The sequence below is a fragment of the Netta rufina genome, assembly GCF_964035555.1.
Source record: "Netta rufina genome assembly, chromosome: 18".
Classification (NCBI taxonomy): Eukaryota; Metazoa; Chordata; class Aves; order Anseriformes; family Anatidae; genus Netta; species Netta rufina.
Window position 1 is genome coordinate 5240977 of NC_140142.1, and position 18034 is coordinate 5259010.

The following is an 18034-nucleotide window of genomic DNA, read 5'->3' on the forward strand; positions in this document are numbered from 1 at the left end:
GGTTTACAGGGTATGTTTCCAGCCACCCAGTAGTTGCTTCTACCATGGTGAGTATGTACCGTTTGCCTTGGCGAGTTTTTGGGAGTGGTCCGATATAGTCAATTTGCCAGGCCTCACCATATTGAAACCCTAACCATCTCCCCCTGTTCCAGGGAGATTTTACCTTCATGGCTTTCTTGATTGCAGCACAGGTCTCACACTCATGGGTAACCTGTGTGATGGCCTCAATGGTCAAGTCCACCCCTCGATCACGAGCCCATCTGTAAGTGGCATCTCTCCCCAGATGTCCTGATGTTTCATGGGCCCATCGAGCTACAAACAGCTCACCCTTACGTTCCCAGTCTAGGTCCACCTGAGCCACTTCAATTTTCGAAGCTCGATCCACTTCTTTGTTGTTCTGATGTTCTTCAGTAGTGCGACTCTTGGGCATGTGGGCATCTACATGACGTACTTTAACATCCAGGTTTTCTACCCGGGCAGCAATATCTTGCCACAGGGTAGCAGCCCAGATAGACTTACCTCTGCGCTGCCAGTTGCTCTCTTTCCATTGCTGCAGCCACCCCCACAGAGCATTTGCCACCATCCATGAGTCAGTATAAAGATACAATACTGGCCAATTTTCTCTTTCGGCGATGTCTAGGGCTAGTTGTATGGCTTTTACTTCTGCATACTGACTCGACTCACCTTCCCCTTCCATGGCTTCCACAACTCGTCGTATGGGATTCCACACAGCAGCTTTCCATTTCCGATGGCTCCCTATCACACGGCAGGATCCGTCAGTAAACAACGCATACTGCTTTCTGTCTTCTGGCAACTCATTGTATGGTGGTGCCTCTTCAGCACGGGTTACCTCTTCTGTTGGCACTCCGAAATCTCTGCCTTCCGGCCAGTCCATAATCTCTTCCAGGATTCCTGGGCGATTGGGTTTTCCCATTCGAGCCCGCTGTGTAATTAACGCTATCCACTTACTCCATGTAGCATCAGTTGCATGGTGTGTAGTGGGAATTTTCTCTTTGAACATCCAATGTAACACAGGTAGCCGCGGGGCCAAGAGGAGCTGTGCCTCTGTACCCACAACTTCTGAAGCAGCTCGAACACCCTCATATGCTGTGAGTATTTCTTTTTCAGTTGGGGTGTAATTGGCTTCTGATCCTCGATAGCCCCGACTCCAGAAGCCCAGAGGTCGACCTCGAGTTTCTTCTGGGGTTTTCTGCCAAAGGCTCCAGGTGAGCCCATGCTCCCCAGCTGCAGTGTACAGTATATTTTGCACAGCTGGTCCAGTACGGACAGGCCCAAGGGCTACTGCACGAGCTATTTCTTGTTTGATTTGTTCAAATGCCTGTTGTTGCTCAGGGCCCCACTCAAAATAGTTTCTCTTTCGAGTCACTCGATATAGAGGACTCACAAGCTGACTATAGCCTGGCACATGCATTCTCCAGAATCCCACGAGGCCTAGGAAAGCTTGCGTTTCCTTTTTGCTAGTTGGCGGAGACATTGCTGTTATTTTATTGATCACATCCATTGGAATATGGCGACGTCCATCCTGCCATTTTACCCCCAAGAACTGGATTTCCTGTGTAGGCCCCTTGACCTTGCTCTTTTTAATGGCAAAACCAGCTTTCAGGAGAATTTGGATTATTTTCTTCCCTTTCTCAAAAACTTCTTCTGCTGTGTTGCCCCACACGAGGATGTCGTCAATGTACTGAAGGTGCTCAGGAGCTCCCCCTTGCTCTAGTGCAGACTGGATCAGTCCGTGGCAAATGGTAGGGCTGTGTTTCCACCCCTGGGGCAGCCGATTCCAGGTGTATTGGATGCCCCTCCAAGTGAAAGCAAACTGCGGCCTGCATGCTGCTGCTAAAGGGATGGAGAAAAATGCATTAGCAATATCAATTGTGGCATACCACTTGGCTGCCTTTGACTCTAGTTCGTACTGAAGTTCTAGCATGTCTGGCACTGCAGCACTCAGTGGTGGCGTGACTTCATTCAGGCCTCGATAGTCCACTGTTAGCCTCCACTCGCCATTAGACTTTCGTACTGGCCATATAGGACTATTAAAGGGTGAGCGAGTCTTGCTGATTACTCCCTGACTCTCCAGTCGGTGAACCAACTCATGGATGGGAATCAGGGAGTCTCGGTTGGTGCGATATTGCCGTCGGTGCACCGTTGTGGTAGCAATTGGTACCTGTTGTTCTTCAACCTTCAGCAATCCTACAACAGAAGGGTCTTCTGAAAGGCCAGGCAGGGTAGACAGCTGCCTAATCTTCTCTGTGCTCAAAGCAGCTATGCCAAAAGCCCACCGGTATCCTTTTGGATCCTTGAAGTACCCTCTCTTGAGATAGTCTATGCCAAGGATGCACGGAGCCTCTGGGCCAGTCACAATGGGATGCTTTTGCCACTCATTCCCAGTTAGACTCACTTCAGCTTCCAGTACAGATAGTTGTTGGGATCCCCCTGTCACTCCAGAGATACAAGTGAGTTCTGTCCCTTGGTAGCCTGATGGCATTATGGTACATTGTGCGCCAGTGTCCACTAAAGCTTTGTATTCCTGTGGTTCTGATGTGCCAGGCCATCGGATCCACACAGTCCAATAAATCCGGTTATCCCTCTCCTCTACCTGGCCAGAGGCAGGGCCCCTCTAGTCCTGGCTGGAGCGTCTGCCACTTAATTCTTGCAAATGCACAAATTCTGGCAAATGAGAGGTAGAGGTCCCTTCATCGTGGTCAAGAATAACATCAGCTCTTCTACTGCCTCTGGGGTACTGCCCAATAGAAACTGGAGCAGCATTTCTCTTAGGAGCCCCTCTTCTTGCTGCTGTATTTCCTTTCAGTTCACGTACCCGAGCAGCTAGGGTTGAAGTAGGTACACCATCCCATTTCCTCATATCTTCCCCATGGTCACACAGATAAAACCACAAGGTGCCACGTGGTGTACGTCTTGGGTACTCTCTCTCTTGAGCAGGTGAATGCTGATTCTTAGTGGCTGAAGTATCACTCTGTCTAGATGAGGGGGAATATACTTTCTCCACAAGCTTGTCAAGTCCTTTAGACAATTTCTCCACAGCTGAGACACAGGACTGTAGCGGAGCAGAGAGATTGTCTTCATATTTTTGAAGTTGGCAGGAGACATCATACATTGTTGGTCCCATCCCCTCATCCCAGTGAATTGCTGCCAGGGTACTGGCATGTGCTGATGGTGCACTCCGCACAAATTTACGCCACATGGATGTTGTGCACTGGACTTCATCGGGGTCTTGAGGTGTCTGGGCATTGTCCAAATCACTATAAATCATCTCCCGCACAGCTAATTCCTGCAGATGTTGGAGACCTTTATCCACAGTGGTCCACTTGCCTATGTGATATACAATATCTTCCTTATGGGGATATCTTTCTTTGATAGCTGCCAGGAGTCGTCTCCAGAGGCTGAGGGCCTGTGCTCCTCTCCCGATTACTTTGTCGATTACCCTTTCTCTAGAGAGGGATCCCAGCTGCTTGGCTTCATTGCCTTCTAATTGTAGGCTACTGGCCCCAGCATCCCAGCATCGGAGCAGCCAAGTGAGGATGTGTTCACCTGGGCGTCGACCATAATCCTTTCGTATTTCTCGCATCTCACTCAGGGATAAGGATCGAGTGATTTCTGATTCCTTTATGATTTCTGTCTCGTCTTCCTGCTGTTTTTGTGACGGCTCTGCTTTAGAGGTGCCTGCCAATTCCCCTTCTCCCTCCTTCTTAGGAGAGCCTTCTTCCCTTACTAAACGAGCTGACCTCCGTTTCCATTGTTTTGACTTGACTATGGGGGCGACTGATACCATAGTTGGTTGGTCCTCTGGGTCAGCCACAGCATGTGTTACTTGGTCATCAGATTCAGAGACTTCCTCCCGCTCTTCAAGTTGCTGGATGATGTTAAACAGTGTTTGATAGGAATAAACCAGGACCCAGCACAATGCTGCAAGCTGTTGTTCTCCGGCATTATCAGGATCAGGACATACAACTCTCAAACATTCTACCAAGTTTTTAGGATTTAGCACTTGCTCAGGGGTGAAGTTCAAAACTATTGGAGGAGACACTCGTGACAGGTATCTGCTAACATCATCCCACACACCGTGCCACTCACCACGAGACTGTTTCGGGACAGATTCCCAAATAAGTTTTCTAAACAATCGACTAATCTTAGAGAGAAAATGAAACCTGTTATTCAGAATTAGAAATAGCAATACATGGGTTACAGATGGATCTTCAAAATACTCCCAAACTGTTGTAATTAGCCCACTGTGAAAGAAGGGAAAGGTACCATTCCTGATATTATTAACAAACTGGTGTCCAGATGAGAAAAGGAAGGCAGTGTAGTTCTGAATATTCTCTGAAAGATAGTTTCCATGGGACCCAAATGATAACAGCGCAGAGCCTGAATTCCAGAGTAAAACCAAGGTCAGTGCTTGGCAGCACAACGAATTAAAAAAAGTGAACACAGATTGTAGCACTTTGTCGGATCGGATATATAGGAGAAAGGAGAATATGACACGAATTGCATGACATATGAACAAAGCCATTATTATTAACAGGGCAAGGAACATGGTTACTAGCAAGCAAGTGTGTTAGTTGTATGCGTTTAATCAATTCTATTGTTATCTCAACCCTTCGAGCCCCATGTTGGGCGCCAAAAAGGACTGTGGTGGTTTTACCGTGCTGGGCAGCTAAACCCCACAACCGCTCTCTCACTCCCCCTCCTTTAGATAAGGAGGGGGAGAAGTAAAGCAAAGAACAACTCACGGGTTGAGATAAGGATAATTTAATTAAAGGGAAATAATTATAATAATTAAATAAAGACTACCATGAACTAAACAATTTAACTAAGGGGAAATAAAAGGGAAAGGGGAAAAAAGGGAGGAAAACAAACAAACAAAATAAATGAAAGCGATATGGAAGTGCAGAGGAAAGAAATTACTCTCTACTTCCCACAAATGAGCGATGATTGACCACGTCCTTGAAGCAAGGCCTCAACGCACGCAGCCGGTGTTCGAGAGGAGGACCGACGTCTTCTCCACGAGAGCCCACCCCTCCCCTCTTCTTCCTGTTTCCACCTTTTATTGCTGAGTGTGACACCACATGGTATGGAATATCCCTTTGATTGGTTTAGGTCAGCTGCCCTAGTGATGTTTCTCTCCTCACTTTTTGCCCACCCCCTAGGAGGGTTAGAGAAAGGCCCAATGCTGTGCCAGTGCTGCTCAGCAGTAGACACAACCCTGGTGTGATAACACTGCTGTTCCAGCTACAAGTACAGAGTACGGCACTGAATGGGCTGCTGCCGGGAAAGTTAACATTCCAGCCAGACCCAGTACATGCTGGCAGCAGATGTGTCAGACCTCTAGACTCTACTTTTCCTCCCGATGAAGGTTTCCAAAGAAGACACCATAGAAAAATAGCAGAAGAAGAAAGATGCTCCAAACTGAAATGTAGCAAAATTCAGGATTTATAAACAGAAAATATTTTCATTAGTTGCTTTTTGAAATCTTCTTCCTTAAGTACATCATGCAAGCTCTGCAATTAGCTGCACAAGCCGTGAAGACTTTCTAAAAGTATGGAAGAGATGTCAGGAGTTTCTGCATTTTAATGAGGTCCATGGAGTATTTTGGCACTGATGCTATGGAGCTCAGGTACTATAGAAGAGAGCGATGTAACCGCTTGAGCAAGTAAAGTCAGGAGGAAAAGTTGAAGCGACTTGGAGTATGAATGGGCCCAACTGAGGGCTGTTACTAAGAAAGCCTCCTCAGGGATATGTTAGGGTAGATAATTAGAGACCATGATTGCAGACTGGCAAAGTCCTGTGCTGAGAAAACTCTTGGTTGATTTTAGTGAAGCAGAAGAGCCAAGGCCTGACCCCAGCCACTGGGAGAGGAGATCCTGCATCCCCATGTCTGGCTCAAGGCTCTTCCTGGGATCTGTGGGATGGAGTGGGCAGTGGGATGCCATGAGAAGAACAGTGGTATGACACCTCTGAGCTACTGCTCAGAGTTGAAAGAAATCAATGAAGCCTCATCAGAATTAATATAACATATCTCCCAACAAGCTCTAGCCAAGGGGACAAAAACCTCAGGGCTCTTGGGGCCTTCCCTTTTTACCAGCACCCTCTGCCTTCTCCTCTGCAGGCTTTCCTATGCTGTCCCACACTTTGCCCTATTTCCTTCAAGTCTACACACACCCATCTCTGTCCACAACCTTGCTCTCATCCTTTGTTTCACCCATGTCTCGCCAACTCTCACCAGGTACTCCTTGAAAGACAAAGCCCAGGTCTGATCAGCCACAAGCCACCTCAGCAGCAGCTTCCAAGCCAGGGGCCTGCTGCTGGCCTTGCAGCTTCTTGGCTACACATGGTCAAGCCTTGTGCCTCCTGCTGCCCAGTCATGGACTCAAGCAGAAGGGACAGGACAACCCATCTGGGGGCCTTCTTTCTGCCTGGGTCATCCTGGCTCTGGAGGCAGAGGGGATCCCCCAGTCAGCATGCCAAGCAGGTGCCTTCTGCTGGCCTAGCAGGGCCACTGCCAGATGTCAGCCCAAAAGTGCAGCTCCCAGGGAGAAGTCAAGGGTGACCTGCCACCTCCAGACACAAGTGACCTCCCAGTCCCTTTCTGTGACACGTTCCTGCAGCTGCCCTATCAAGTGCAGAGACAGAAGTGACCTCACAGTCACTGCCACAGTCACATTGCTCCTGCTGGGGCAGGAAATGCTGAGGCAGAGCTGAGCCCTTCAGAGCACTCTCATCAATCTCCTCTTTGTGGCCCACAAGCTGATCAGACCCATGACCCCTCACATCCATCTTTGCATGCCATGTGACTGCAGAATAACCTCACAGTTCTTGGCCTGCACTAAGGGCCACACCCAGTATGGTACCTAAAGGTAAGGGTTAGGAGAGGGGCTGAAGATGAGGAAGTCAATGCACAGGAACAGGGGAATCAGCTGTTAGGTGCTCATGCATCAGGGGACTAGGGCTCACCTTTCTGGGTTTGAATTTAAAGAAAGATTTATTGGGAGGGATTGGTGTTCTGCTTTGCGTATCAGGTCTGTGGTTAAAGTGCGGACAAGCTTGGTGATTTAGGGTTTGTTTAGTTTTTCCAATAATTCTAGGCCTAAATAGAGCATTTAAATCTAGCGTTTAGGGTAGGGATCAAGGTAAGCAAGAGAGTAAGGGTAAGGGAAAGAGGCTATGGACTGAGTTTTGGCTTCAGTGCACACTTAGATGTCAGGCATAGGAGTAGTTGATTCCTGTTTTGGTGTGGAGTAACATTTAAATGTAGGAATTAAGTTTGCTCTTTGAAGCTGGGGAATAGCCTCATATAAGTGTTTTAAGTCACGGTTACAGCAGCTTCCGCATAGGCTGAACCAACTTACCTTTCACAAAATCTTTAGTTTCTGCTGGATAGTCCTATTCTCTCTTCCAAATCACAGAATCACAGAATCACAGAATTTTCTAGGTTGGAAGAGACCTCAAGATCATCGAGTCCAACCTCTGACCTAACGCTAACAGTCCCCACTAAACCATATCCCTAAGCTCTACATCTAAACATCTTTTAAAGACCTCCAGGGATGGTGACTCCACCACTTCCCTGGGCAGCCTGTTCCAGTGCCTCACAACCCTTTCAGTGAAGAAGTTCTTCCTAACATCTAACCTAAAACTCCCCTGGCTCAACTTAAGCCCATTCCCCCTCGTCCTGTCACCAGGCACGTGGGAGAACAGGCCAACCCCCACCTCGCTACAGCCTCCCTTGAGGTACCTAAAAAGAGCGATAAGGTCGCCCCTGAGCCTCCTCTTCTCCAGGCTGAACAAGCCCAGCTCCCTCAGCCGCTCCTCGTAGGACTTGTTCTCCAGGCCCCTCACCAGCTTCGTCGCCCTTCTCTGCACCCGCTCAAGCACCTCCATGTCCTTCTTGTAGCGAGGGGCCCAAAACTGAACACAGTACTCGAGGTGCGGCCTCACCAGATCTGAGTACAGGGGGACGATCACCTCCCTAGCCCTGCTGGTCACGCTGTTCCTGATACAAGCCAGGATGCCGTTGGCCTTCTTGGCCACCTGAGTGCACTGCTGGCTCATATTCAGCCGACTATCCACCATCACTCCCAGGTCCTTCTCTGCCTGGCAGCTCTCCAACCACTCCTCTCCCAGTCTGTAGCTCTGCTTGGGGTTATTGCGCCCCAGGTGCAGGACCCGGCACTTGGCCTTGTTGAACTTCATGCAGTCACCAGATCATCACCAGATCTCCACCACATCTAATAAAGGATGATGATTCTCCTTAATCCTCCTTTATTTAAAGTATTTATATAAGCAGTGTTTGTTGTCTTTGACAGTCATAGCTGGATTGAGCTCCAGCTGGGTTTTGGCCCTTCTAACTTTGACCTGCACAGCCCCAGAACATTCAGGACACAGCTCCAGACAAACTGACAGCATGCATGAGAATGAAGAACAGAAAAAGTAGAATCTGGCAGCCTTCCACCCACTGTTTTTCTGTGACTCTGTGATACAGTTCCATTCAACTGGTTACTCCTGTATTATCCAAACGTTCATAATGCTCGTAATGCTACTATCTTGTCAGAGATAGCACAGTAACACAAAGGTTGAAGCATCTGCCTGCAGACATGAACGGCTGACAGAAAGGAGCATCAGTGTGGGGGAATGTTGAGAAACAGCAGGATTTTGCCTAAAGTAACTTCTTGATGTTTACAAAGAGAAGGACCCAGTCCTGCACCAGAGGAAGAGGAACCCCATGCATTAGGGCAGACTGGGACCCTGCTGAGTGTGCAGTGGCGAGGTGGAGGAGGGCTTGGGCACCATGAGGGATGCCATAGGAGCAGTGGTGCCTGTTCACGAGGAACCAGGTCAGCTTCCTACAGAGCTGCCTTACGAGGAGCATGGCCACCAAGAAGATCTGAGTTCCCAGACTCAGCTCAGATCCCCTGAGACACCGCACGAACAAGTGCCAACAACTAGCCAGTAAAGAGGTGCAGATCTGGGAGTCACTGGGACATCCTCATGTGGCGAGAAGCAATGAGAATGGCAAGACTCAAAGTCCCAACAGGATTGAGGTCTTTGTGTCCATGGCGATGGCTGTTGTCACTGTCACTGAGGCCTATGAGGACACAGCTTATTCTTAATGCACCAGGGCCTCACCCCCACCATGAAGCAGGCAGGGGTCGTACCATTCTCCTGCACATGGCCATGTACATCCCCATCTCCTACTGCCCCAAAAAGAGCACTGAGCAACCTGTCAATGGAAAGATCTCCTTTCCTTGAGTTGGGACTCAAGGCCAGGCCCTTGTGCTTGGTGACACACATCCAGTTTTCCTACACATCAGTGTCACCTTCACATTGCCTTTGTCTCCTTGTCCTCACTGCCTCCAATGTTCTGCTCTAACAAGCTCGAAGGGAGGCTGTGTCAGTGCTGGCCCTCAGGGGGACACTGCAGGAAACTTGCCTCTGACTTGCACTTCTGGAGAGATATCTTCAATTGTCTCTGAGTGCCTGAGTTTCTTGGGCTCATCAGCAAAGCCCCCAGAGGGGTGATTGCAGTGCCTTGGGCGGGTGCTGTGCTGCTGAGCTGGGCCAGGCTCGTGGGACAAAGAAAACACATTTCAGAAAGTGCCATGAAGCAGAGAGACAGCTGTGCCCAGGAGCAGCTCCTCTGCACAACGCAGCAGGGCTGAGGGCTCTGACTGCATCTGGCATGGGGAGAGCAGAGAAGGAGAGAGGGCTTGGAGGCAGTTGGCAGTGGGAGGATGCTGAGAGCTGCCTGCAGGAGAAACCTGCACAGCCCTTGACAAGGTAAGTGCCTGGCTGCAGGGCCATGCAGCTGCAGGTCCTGGAAGGGTCTCCTCCTGCTGGGTCTTGTTTCTGGAAGGGCAGTGGGCAATGCAGTAGGCTTTGAGAGTCCTGTTGGGTTGCACTGCGAGGTGAGGAAGTCTGGCAGAAGCCTTTTGGAGTGTCATAACCCAGCTACCCTTAGTAAGCCAAGAGTGTGATGGCCAAGCCTCCGTCAGACACTGCAGGGGATGCAGATTGGATATTGGGACACCCCAGATTGCGAATATCCAGCTCTGTCTGTGGGGCATCCTCCTGGGCTGCGTGCTGCTCTCCAGAAGGATGCAGGGCGGCTGGAGTGAAGCCTCGGCACCTCTGGCTAGGAGGGAAGAGCTGAGAACTTGCTCACAACCCAAAGACAAGGTTAGGCTTCTGTCCAGCTGCACTGGGACTGGGACTTCTCTGCTCTCAACTGTTTTCAGTTTCTTCTCAGGGAAACACCTGTGTGGGATGGTCCTGAAGGTCACAGATGGGTTACACAGGGCAGCTGAGAATGGCAGTGTTCAGCAGTGGCATCTGAAGCTCTGTTCTGCATTGAGATGCATTGTTTGAAACAGCACTGCAAATTCCATTGACCTGATCGGTGAACTGAACTAGAGTTTCCCCCATGTTCCTGCTTCCCCCTGCTGCACAACAGGAAGGAGTCCTGTGCAGCCCACAGCAGCCCCTGCTCCCAGTGCCACTCTCAGCCAGCACCAGCTGCAGCTCAAGCAAGAGAGATGCAGAAAGGTTCAGCTGCATAGACAGGGGTTGGGCTGGGTGGTGCTCCTAAACTTGCAATAGGTTTTCCTCAGAGAAGCCTCTTCTAACTTTGTTCTCCCTTCTCGTCTTCAGCAGACAACTGTGTCCAGAGTCGGGAAATGCCCAACATCAGCTCTGTGAGCGAGTTCCTCCTGCTGGCATTCGCAGACACGCGCGAGCTGCAGCTCCTGCACTTCGCGCTCTTCCTGGGCATCTACCTGGCTGCCCTCCTGGGCAACGGCCTCATCCTCAGTGCCGTAGCCTGCCACCACCGCCTCCACACCCCCATGTACTTCTTCCTCCTCAACCTCGCCCTCCTCGACCTGGGCTGCATCTCCACCACTCTGCCCAAAGCCATGGCCAATGCCCTCTGGGACACCAGGGCCATCTCCTATCAAGGATGTGCTGCACAGGTACTCCTGTTTCCCTCCTTGGTTGGAGCAGAGTTTTTTCTTCTCACTGTCATGGCCTACGACCGCTACGTTGCCATCTGCAAGCCCCTGCACTACGGGAGCCTCCTGGGCAGCAGAGCTTGTGCCCAGATGGCAGCAGCTGCCTGGGGCAGTGGCTTTCTCAATGCTGTCCTGCACACGGCCAACACATTTTCCCTGCCCTTCTGCCAAGGCAATGCTGTGGACCAGTTCTTCTGTGAAATCCCCCAGATACTCAAGCTCTCCTGCTCAGATGCCTACCTCAGGGAAGTTGGGCCACTTCTGTTTAGTTTTTCTTTAGCATTTGGTTGTTTTGTTTTCATCGTGCTGTCCTATGTGCAGATCTTCAGGGCTGTGCTGAGGATACCCTGTGAGCAGGGCCGGCACAAAGCCTTTTCCACGTGCCTCCCTCACCTGGCTGTGGTCTCCCTCTTTCTTAGCACTGGCATGTTTGCCTACCTGAAGCCCCCCTCCATCTCTTCCCCATCTCTGGACCTGGTGTTGGCATTTCTGTACTCAGTGGTACCTCCAGCACTGAACCCCCTCATCTACAGCATGAGGAATAAGGAGCTCAAGGAGGCACTGAGGATGTTATTGCAATATTCAGTATTTCAACGAGGAACCGATCTTCTGCATGTGACTCCCTGAAGTATACCTGGACAAGGCAGAAACACCTTTGTTCACGTATTTCAAAAACTGTTCATTCTTTTCAATATTATTTCCATATGCTAAATATTTCTTTATACTTTTATTTTATAAATTTAATATATTTTTCTTCTTCTGTGTCCTTTTACCTTTTCTTCTAAGCCAAAGACTTCATGTAGAGGTGCTGCTAAGCTCTTTGTAACTAACTAAATAAAGGAACCAGCAGGTAGTCAGTATCTGTGGATCTCATTTCTCATACACTCTTCTCAGGTACAGCAGTGGTTGTGGGATGAAGATCCCTGCTGCAATGTGGTGGAAAACCCTGGTGTTGTTTGGGGCTGCCCTTTTCTGCCCTGGCAGGCACTCCTTGCCTGCAGCCTTTGAGTAAGGGTTGCCACTTTCTTGGACCCACGAACACTGACAGCAGCAGGACATGGGCGTTTTGGTGCTGGTCTCACTTCTCTTCCACACTGCTGTCTTGTAGCACCACTGAATCAGAACTGGCCTTCCAGCTAACACCCCTAGGAGTATGGCTTTCAAAAGTGAGGTGGAAGAAGCATTGAGGAAGCAGCCTGATCTGATGTGAAAGTTCTCCCTGCTCAGAGCAGATCTTAGCACTGGAAACCTCCAGAGCTCCCTTCTGACTCTAATCCTGAAGGAAAGAAGGGCAGGACAGGGAGATAGGGGGAAGAAAGACTGCGGTGGGTTGAGGTATTGCTGACATATGTAGTCCTTGCTCCACATTGTCCTCAGGGTTACATCATGAATGAGTTCATCCCCAAAAGATCCTCTGCACCATGAGCACCCGGTGTCCAGCTGGTTTGGAAATACTGCAGAGACGTTCTTCTGATGCTTGTGTAACCAGATTGGTGATGGCAGGAAAAGACTGTTCCTTCACCAGTGATCAACTTTCTTCTTCATGTTAGGCCACAACTGAACATCCCTCACAATTCTTAGAGTGTTTGCTTTATCTCAGGGATGAACTGCATTAGGTCTCCTTGATTAGTCTGAGGCACAATGCAATACTTTTTCCCTTCTGCCACTCCAGCACAAAACCTCTGAATATTTTTTCCACATTGACCTGATGGGGCATTTCACATTTTTTACTTTCATATCCCTGATGGAAGGGGATGATTCCCAAACTAGGATACACAGATGGGTTCTGCTTCAGCCATTTGAACTGTCCTGCTCTTGAGTATTTCAGCTTGAGTTTTGCCACAACTCCTGCACTGTAATGCATCCCTTGTCTGGCATCGCCCTGTCCCCTGTACTGTGGGATGACTGTGCTGTGGTGGGACGTGTTTCCAGTGGTTCGTCTACCAGACACCGTAAAGAATACTATAAGCAGGACTAGAGGGGTTCTGCTTCCAGCCATGGGGAGGCGGGGAAGAAAGGAACAATCACGTTTACTGGACTGGGTATAGTTACTGGCCTGGTACATCACACCCACAAATGTATCAGGCTCTACTGATACATCAGTACTCACCGGTGCACAGAGTACCCTAATGCCATCAAGCTAGAAAGAGGTAGAACCCACCTGTATTTCTGGAGTGACAGGGGGAACCCAATACATAACTGTACTGGAGGCTGAGGTGAGTCTAACTGGGAAGGAATGGCAAAAGCACCTCATTGGGACTGGCCCGGAGGCTATGTGCATCCTCGGCACAAACTGCTTCAGGAGAGGGAACTTCAAAGTTCCAAGAGGGCACCACCGGTGGGGCTTTGGCAGAGCTGTCTTGGAGACGAAGGACATGAACCAGTTGTCTACCTTGCTTGGCCTTCCACAGAATCCTTCTGTTGGGGGTTTGCTGAGGGTTGAAGAACAGCAGGTGCCAATGGCTACCATGGTGGTGCACCTGAGGCAGCGTCATGCTAACCGAGACTCCCTGATTGCCATCCATGAGCTGGGTCATTGACTGGAGAGCCAAGGTGTAGATGCAGAGCTTGGGAGCGTGCTTTAGTGATGGACTTGTCAGCACTAAGGTAAAGTTGCCTGACCTGGGTGACACGTCCCAGAGTAGTGTCAGGCACAATGCAATTCTTTTTGTCTTCTGCATCTATAGCACAGGAAGTAGGACTTTGCCCTACTCCATTGACTGGGCAGGTCTTTTCACTTTACTCAATTTAGGTTTGTGTGGCTGGAAGGGGCAATTTCCCAAAAGAGGCCAAGCTCATGGGTACAGCTACAGCCAATAAAGATATATTTTCTTTAGTTTTCATCCTGAGTTTGCCACAGAAGACCCAAGAGAACCATGGCTGTCCAGGTATCTACTGCAATTCAAGCTGAATTTCTCAGATTCCAAATGGTCATTTCAACTTTTATTTTATTTTATTTTATTTTATTTTATTTTATTTTATTTTATTTTATTTTATTTTATTTTATTTTATTTTATTTTATTTTATTTTATTTTATTTATTTTATTTTATATTTTATTTTCTCCCAAGGAACCCCTGACATGTCTTAGAAAGGGTTTCATGTGCTGGGCTGGGCTGCAGTTACAGGGACAAAGACCACTGCTGGCAGTGGAGGTGTCAGACCTCCAGACTCTGCTTTTCCTCCTGATGCAGGTCTCCAAAAAAGTCACCGTGGATGAAGAACAATAGGAGAATGATGCTCCAAACTGAAATGCAACAACATTCAGCCTTTGAAATAAGAAAGTATTTTTATTATGTGCTTTGTGAAATCTTTTCCCTTAACTACGTCAGGTAAACTCTGCAATTTGCTGCACAAGGCGTGAAACCTTGAAGAAAACTATGGAGGAGATGTTAGGAATTTCTTCATTTTAATGAGTTCCATGGTGTATTGTAGTGCTGAGTCTATGAAGCTCAGGTACTGAGAGGAGAATGATGCAACTGCTAGAGAAAGTAAAGTCAGAAGGAAAAGTTGAAGTGACTTGGAGTATTAATGGGCCCCACTGAGGGCTGTTACTAACAAAGCCTCCTCAGGGCCTTGTTAGGGCAGATAATTGGAGGCCATGGTTACAGACAGGCAAAGCACTGTGCTGAGAAAAGTCTTGGTTGGTTTTAGTGAAGAAGAAGAGCCAAGGCCTGACCCCTGGAACTGTGAGAGGAGATCCTGCACCCCCAAGTCCAGCTCAAGGCTCTTGCTGGGGTCTGTGGGATGTGGTGAGCAGTGTGATGCCATGAGAAGAACACTGGTATGACATCTTCGAGGAGCTTCACGATGTTGCAAGGAATCTATGGGGCCTCATCAGAATGAATATAACATATCTCCTCCTAAGCTCTAGCCAAGAGGACAGAAAACTCAGGGCTGTTGGGCCTGCCATTTTTACCAGCACCCTCTGCTTTCTCCTCTGCAGACTCTATCACATTCTGACTTATGTCCTTGAAGTCTGCAGAAACCCATCTCTGTCCACAACCTTCCTCTCATCCTTTGTTTCACCCATGTCTCGTCAACCCTCACCAGCTGTTCCTTGAAACACAAAGTCAGGGTCTGATCAGAGGGTGACTTCTGGCACCACAGTGCGACACTTTGAGGGACATTTCTTATTCTATCGTGCTAATGAGTAACTTCCAAGGTATACTCCAAAGAAGTTTTTTCTCTCCTGCTCTTTCCTACTACCAAAGGAAGCTCCATCAGGGTGGAAACTACTCCTGAAGTAGGCATCCCAACACAGCAGGCTCCTTGCAGCCTGTCAGCCAACCAGACACAAGTCACCTCAGCAGCAGCTTCCAATCCATGGGCCTGCTGCTGGCCTTGCAGCTTCTTGGCTACACACAGCCAAGCCTTGTGCCTGCTGCTGTGCAGTCATGGACTCAAGCAGAAGGGACAGGACAACCCATATGGGGGCCTTCTTTCTGCCTGGGTCCTCCTGGCTCTGGAGGCAGAGGGGATCCCCCAGTCAGCATGCCAAGCAGGTGCCTTCTGCTGGCCTAGCAGGGCCACTGCCAGCTGTCAGCCCAAAAGTGCAGATCCCAGGGAGAAGTCAAGGCTGACCTGCCACCTCCAGACACCAGTGACCTCACAGTCCCTTTCTATGACACGTTCCTGCTGCTGCCCTATCACGTGCAGATGCAGAAGTGACTTTACAGTCACATTCCTTTTGCTGGGTCAGGACGTCCTGAGGTAGGGCTGACCTTTCTGTAGTCCTTTAGGGACTAGGGCTCACCATTCTAGGTTAGAGGATAAACACAGGTTTAATGGGAATCTTTGGTGTTCTTCTGTGCATATCAGGTCTGTCATAAGCGTATGGGCAAACCCTGTGGTTTAGGGAATTTTAAAGCCTGCCAACAACTTCTCTAGGGCTAAATAGTGCATTTTAATGTTAGTGTTTGGGGTAGGGATTGGGGTAAGCAGGAGTGTAAAGGTAAGGGAAAGGTAAGGGAAAGGGGCTATGGGCTGTGTTTTGCTTCAGTGCATACTTTGAGTAGTGGATTCCTCTCAGAGAGGTCGAGTAGTGTTTAGTATTTAGTAGCATTTAGTTTTAAGGATTAAAATTACTGGTTCAAATAAGGTGACGGCAATACATGACTGTTTTAAATCAGTGTTAGTGTAGCATCTAGCATCTACAGTCTCTTGTCCAAGCTGCTCCTGACTGTGCCATATTTTATTGGGATCAGCTTTCTGATGACATTTAACATCTCAGTGTATCTGTCTCACCTCTGTTGGCTACCCCATCCCTGAGAAGGAAGTAGCATTGTAGTCAGGAGGGAAAAGGACATATGGGTCTTTAGGAGCATCCTGCACAATGTGCCCATCAGCTTTGCACCTCCACAATATCATGCTTCCTACCTACAAGTTTTGTTTCCCAAGTGGCTTCTATGAAGCCAGGGTTCCTTTTCCCAGGCCCTCTTACATGTTTCAGTTTCGGGTGTGCAGGGATGGGATAAGAAAAGCAATGCACTGATGGAACTGATCTTCTCAAGGGATGCAAGGAATAATAGGAAGGGATTCTACAGATACACTGCTCAGAAAAGAAAGGCCAAGGAGAATGTACTCCTTGTGATGGATGAGAAGGGTGAACTGGCAATGACAGACATGGAGAAGGCTGAGGGACTCAACAACATCTTTGCCTCAGTCTTCTCTGCCAGTCAGGCTTCCCAAGTCTTTCATTTCCCTGGACCCATGGATGGAGGCTGGGGGTGCAAAGTCCCACCCACTGTAAATGAAGAGCAGGTTTGAGACCACCTGCTGGAACTCCACAAGTACAAGTCTATGGCAGCTGATGACTTGCATCCCAGGGTCCTGAGGGAACTGGCTGATGCAGTTGGCAAGCCTCTCTTCATCATATTTGAAGATTCCTGTCAGTTGTGTGAAGTCCCTGGTGGCTTGAAAAAGGGAAATATCACTCCCATTTTGAAAAAGGGTAGAAAGGATAACCCAGGGAACTACTGAATGGTGAGCCTCAGCTCTGTGCCTGACAAGATCATGGAAAAGATCCTCCTGGAATCAGTGTCAAGGCACAAAGAGGTGATCCGAGACAACCAGAATGGCTTCACCAAAGGGTAAATGGTGCCTGGCCAATCTGGTGGCTTTCTACAATGGAGTGACCACATCAGACAACAAGGGAAGACCAATCAATGTCATCTACTTGGGCTTCTGTAAGACCATTGCCATGGTCCCACATGACATCCTGGTCTCCAAATTAGAGAGATAGGCATTTGATGGGTGAACCATTCAGTGGGTAAGGAGTTGGCCTGAAGGTCACACCCAGAGAGTGGTGCTCAATGGCTCTATGTCCAAGTGGAGGCTGGTGGTGAGTCTTGTACCTCAGGGGTCTGTCCTCGGACCCGTATGGTTTAATATGTTTATTAGTGACATAGACAGTGGGGTCGAGTGCACCCTCAGCAAGTGTGCAGATGACACCAAGCTGAGAGGTGTAGTTGATGCAACAGAGGAAGGGATTCCTGTGCAAAGGGCCCTGGGCAACCTGATCTCGTAGGAGGCATCCCTGCTTACGGCCGGGGGGGTTGGAACTAGATGACCTTTAAGGTCCCTTCCAACAGGAGCCATTCTCTCATTCTATGGTCTCACAAACTATACCTCAAGCATGACTCCCATGCCATCAGCCTTCCTGTGTTCTCTCACCTGACTAGAACAGAAGGTGCCTCGCCATCATGTTCAATGCCATGTGCATGCTTCTGGCCATTACAGTCCCTATCTGTGCCACATTTCTGCAGCTGGTCCGTCAGCTGTACAGACAGAAGTGGCCTCCCAGCCTCCTTCACAGCCATGTGCCTCCTGCAGGCCCAGCACATCCTGAGGCACACCTGACCTCATCCCAGCATTCCCAGCCAGCTCCTCCTTGTGGACTGTGATCTGATCACATACCTTCCACCGCACATGCCTCTTCCAATGCCATGGGACTGCTTCAGGACCTCACAGTCCCTGCCCTACCCCAAGCATAAAAGCC

The 18034-nt window shown here is 49.1% G+C and overlaps 1 protein-coding gene across 1 annotated transcript; it reads left to right on the plus strand.

Annotated features, from left to right (window-relative positions):
• Positions 1–10703: 10703 nt before the first annotated feature.
• On the plus strand, positions 10704–17130 carry LOC311216339 (olfactory receptor 14I1-like; the record flags this gene model as incomplete). The annotated part of the gene is made up of 3 exons (XM_084297884.1): positions 10704–10997; positions 11358–11594; positions 17047–17130. The coding sequence occupies 3 exons, from the start codon at positions 10704–10706 to the stop codon at positions 17128–17130; spliced, it is 615 nt and encodes a 204-aa protein (XP_084154010.1).
• Positions 17131–18034: the final 904 nt, after the last annotated feature.